This window comes from Carlito syrichta, unplaced genomic scaffold (assembly GCF_000164805.1).
Source record: "Carlito syrichta isolate Samal-C Ts95f unplaced genomic scaffold, Tarsius_syrichta-2.0.1 Scaffold120525, whole genome shotgun sequence".
Taxonomy (NCBI): Eukaryota; Metazoa; Chordata; class Mammalia; order Primates; family Tarsiidae; genus Carlito; species Carlito syrichta.
This window is the reverse complement of record NW_007064621.1, coordinates 19,485-23,815: the sequence shown is the minus strand read 5'-3', so window position 1 is coordinate 23,815 and position 4,331 is coordinate 19,485. Positions and strand designations below refer to the sequence as shown.

Below are 4,331 nucleotides of genomic sequence, written 5' to 3'. Positions count from 1 at the left end.
AGAAAACCTGTAGAAAGCCGTGTCTCTGAAGAAAACAAAGGAGAAAGTGTATCAAATGTTGCTGAGAGAATGAATAGGATGGGGTCAGAGACTGGCTCTGGTCTGCTGACCTTGGCAGAAGTGAATTCGGGCAATGGTGGGGACAAAAGCATGATTGTAGCGGTTTGAGAGCTGACAGGGCTACAGGAGTACCTTGCTCAAGCTCCCACACCTATTAGGTGGTAGAGTTAGAAGTGAACCCAAATCTTGATTGTGGTGATGATTTACTGGTTTTATGCATGTCAAAACTTATGAAAGTGTACACTTTGCAGTGTATGTTGTCATTGTGTGTGCAGATTATTGTATGACAATTATACCTCAGTAAAGCTGTTAACACACACGCACGTGAAATCCACCGCACTGTGATTTCTGCATGTTGGATTAGAGTTCTTTTGTTTTCAGTTGTACACTTCAGGATTTTGGGACACATCTCAACACTGAACCAGGCAGACCTCTTAGTTGATGGACTGTGATGGTCTTTTCTGCACATGACCAGATATAAGGGACTGTAGAAAGTAGTATCTGCTTTTTTAAAAGAGTGTGTCTTGCCGGGCTCGGTGGCTCAGCCTGTAATCCCGCACCTTTGGGAGGCTGAGGTGAGTGGATTGCCTGAGCCCGCGGGTTCGAGACCCGCCTGGGCAGCGAGACCTCATCTCTACAATAAATCAAAAAATCAGCCGGGTGTGGTAGCGCGTGCCTGTAATTCCGGCTACTTGGAAGGCTGAGGCAGAAGGATCGCCAGAGCCCAGCAGGTCGAGGCTGCGGTGGCCGGGAGCGGCCACTGCACTCCAGTCTGGGCGACAGAGTGAGACTCCAACTCAAAAAAAAAAAGTGTGTCTCAATTCCTTCGTACTACTTGGAAATTATGGTGTTCATACCTCAAGTCTCGAGGTGTCGCGGGGTCACCGGGTCAGGCTTCCTAGACCGTGATAAACGCTATGCTAAATGCTATGAAGACGCGACAGAAGCAGCTGGACGCCGGCCCCTCCCCTGCGTCTCAGGTCCCGCCCCCACAGGGCCACGGTCACACCCCGGAGAGGACGGCGCATCTCGCACGTGCACCGTCTGGGGCGGGGTCAGAGGCCCCGGCGTGTGGAGTCCGCCCCATTCAGGGATCCCCGCCGCCGGAAGCGGAAATAGCGCCGGGCGCTGCCAGAGTAGCCGTAACTGCCACCGCGATGCCGAAGGGACCCAAGCAGCAGCCGCCAGAGCCCGAGTGGATCGGTGACGGAGAGACCACGAGCTCCGCAGGTGAGGCTGGTAGGCAGGAAGAAAACGAGAAAGGAAAGAAAATAAAAGGGAGGAGAATGCACGTGTCTTAGGAGAGGGTCATGGGTCGCGAGATTGACCGGGCCTGTGCGGGGGCTACTGCGCATGTGTGCGATGGCCCGGGAAGAGTTTGCCGGGCTGGAGTAGGTTTGGAGTGGGGGCAAAGAAATCCGGGTATCGCACATGACCTAAAGTAGGACTGGGTAAAAGACAAGGAACGTCATATGGTGCCGAGGGAGAGATGGGGAGAATTGAGAAATTCCTGGTTTCTTCTCTTTTGGACACCCCACCTACCCACACACACAAACTACTTTCCACAGGAATATATAAGCCCTGCTTGACCTTCCCTTCCTCCTGAGCGCGCACCACATACCTCGGGAACCTGTGACTCCACTTGTTTCTCAAGAGAGGATGACTCCATAAGCTCTGCAGTCAGACAACCATTTGACTCCGCTGGAGCAAAAGTGTAGATTTGGGTTGTGGAAGGTTAATGTTTACTTAAGGCAGCACGTGTTTGTTGAGCGCCTTTTAAATTAAGCACTGAGAGTACTTAAGAGGAGAAAGAAAAAAATCTTAAGGCCCTCCTTCCAGGCTTGAAGGCAGTTTAAGGGAAAGATAAAATGCACACAAATGACTATGGTAGGTACATAGTGACTAATTATATGAACATTTTTTGGATGCTATTAGAGAAGAAGAGGTTGAAGGCACAGAGTAGCTATAGCCATACTTAACCTTTGTCTCTTTCTTGGGGAATTATATTTTCTCACAGTTGAACCTGTGCACAGGCTTTTCCACTTCCTATGAGCAGGTGGATCAGAGCAATGTTTGAGACATGTCTTGCACCATCACCCAGGTTGGAGTTCAGTGGCAGTATCACAGCTTACTGCAACCTCGACCTCCTGGACTCAAGCAATCCTCTCACTTCAGCCTCCCAGGTAGCCAGGACTACAGGCATGCACCATGATTCCCAGCTACTTTATTTTTGTAGAGATGAGGTCTTGCTATGTTGCCCATGCTGGACTTGAACTCCTTGCCTCCCAGAGTGTTGAGATTACAGGCATAAGCCACCATACCTGGCCTCAGAGTGATATTTAAAGCACAAAAGAGATTTAAAGGAAGGAGAGATCATACGGTGTTTTAGTACTTGGGGAGAAATTAGTGTTTGGGATAATGCTCTCCTCAAAATTATCAAGGTGAGCTGATCGTCTCTTTCCTTTTTAGGTACTTCAGTGTGTTCTCCCTCTTAATGTCTTTAGGATTAAACTCCTTGCAACAGTATTTGAAATGTTTTATTATTTATCCTACACATTTTTCCAGCTCCATCACTGTAGTCAACTGATACTGAGCTCAGGTTTTGAACTGTGTTATGGATGGAGGACACAGATTAAGCAAAGACAGACTTCAACCTGCCTGGGCCTTGAATAGAGGATCAGGAAGAATTAATCTTCAGTAAAGTAGATGATTTGTAAAACTTTCTGAAAAAATGATTTCTGTGGAATTCTGGCCTTAGAATTCTGGTGTAAGGATACTTAATGTAATAGGTGGATGCCATCTTTTTTTTTTTTTGAGTTGGAGTCTCACTCTGTCACCCAGGCTGGAGTGTAGTGGCATGCTCACGGCTACCGCAACCTCAACCTGCTGGGCTCAAGCAGTCCTTCCATTTTGGCCTTCTGAGTAGCTGAAACTACAAGCGTGTGCCACCATGCCCAGCTAATTTTTTTATTTATTGTAGAGATGAGGTCTCACCAAGTTGCCCAGGCTGGTCTTGAACCCGTGGGCTCAGGCAATCCTCTTGCCTCCCAACGTGCTGGGATTATAGGCATGAGCCACTACCCTTAGCCTTTTTTTTTTTTTTAAGTTAAATGATTATAGGAATGCTTTTGTGTAAAATTAGACAGTAGTGGGTGAAAGGGATGATTTGGAAGGGAAGATGATAAATAGGCCTGGGTTTGAAGAGAAATCATTAGACTGCTGGCTGCCTCCTGATGTGATGGGTGGAGAGAGGGAGGGAGTTACACATTTTCCCCTGTCTTCAAGGGAACAGGGATGGACAGAAAATAGCTGTAATTTGTCCAGTTGGTAAACTTTGATTGGCTTCCTTTGAAACTCAAACTAAACAGTCTCTTGTCACTCTCTAGAATGAACGGTTGGCATACAGGCAGGTAAATATGACACAGTGTTATTTGTGCTATAATATTCAAGCAGAGCAGTTGGAGTATAGACCCAGATGTTCATTCAGTTAGCAGATAACCCTATTTACATGACCTGTAAGTTTTACAAACAACATATCCCAAACTGAATTTATGATATCTTCTTCTTACCTGTCCCCCAGAGAAAGGACCTTCTTCCATTGTCTCCTGAATTAATAAATGATAGTAGTATACAACTAATTTTTTCAGCTAAAACATAGGTGTCATTTCTGAATGCTCTTATTTATTTTCCACCTCCAATCTCACCCTATAAATTCTACTTTTCTCCCTGTTCTTGCCACCTTCCTAAACCAAGTCAACATTGTCTTGTCTCTAGACTACACTGACGGCTTCTTAGCAGATTTCCCACTGTACTTATTCCCTTCCATCCTTGCTGGCCACTCTAAAGCCAAGGTGAAATTTTAAAGTGTAAAAGTGATCGTATCAATAAAGTCCCCATTCTTTAACCTGATTACAAGGCCCTCACCCAACCTTACCTTTACTAGTCTACCCTTCAACCTCTAAGCTTAGCCATACCAAACCTTTCTCTGTCTCTCAGTGTATGTACTTTCTCACAGCTGGACCTGTGCATAGCACTGGAGCCACACCATGTTCCTGACTAACTTCTCATATTCCTCATACTTCAGGTATTAGCTTAAATGCCATCTCTTCAGGAAGACTGCCACGAGACATGAAGCCAGCCTTTTCCCTTCCCACCAAGTAGGCTTTACTTTTTCTTTTGGAACACTTATACCTATTTAAAAATCTCTCTTCAGCCAGGCTTGGTGGCTCAGCCTATAATCCCGCACTTTGGGAGGCTGAGGTGAGTGGATT

General features: G+C 46.4%; 1 protein-coding gene across 3 annotated transcripts in view; it reads left to right on the top strand.

Annotated features, from left to right (window-relative positions):
* The first annotated feature begins 1,127 nt into the window (after window positions 1–1,127).
* ABCF1 (ATP binding cassette subfamily F member 1) overlaps window positions 1,128–4,331 on the top strand; it is a 14,629-nt gene continuing 11,425 nt past the window's right edge. For 2 of the 3 annotated variants that reach the window (XM_021707580.1, XM_008048106.2), the window contains exon 1: window positions 1,170–1,290. In XM_021707580.1, coding sequence (XP_021563255.1) covers window positions 1,218–1,290 — 73 coding nt within the window. In that variant the 5' untranslated portion in view covers window positions 1,170–1,217. Of the gene's footprint in view, window positions 1,291–4,331 lie in introns of all 3 variants that reach the window. The other variant, XM_008048105.1, reaches the window with a different exon arrangement.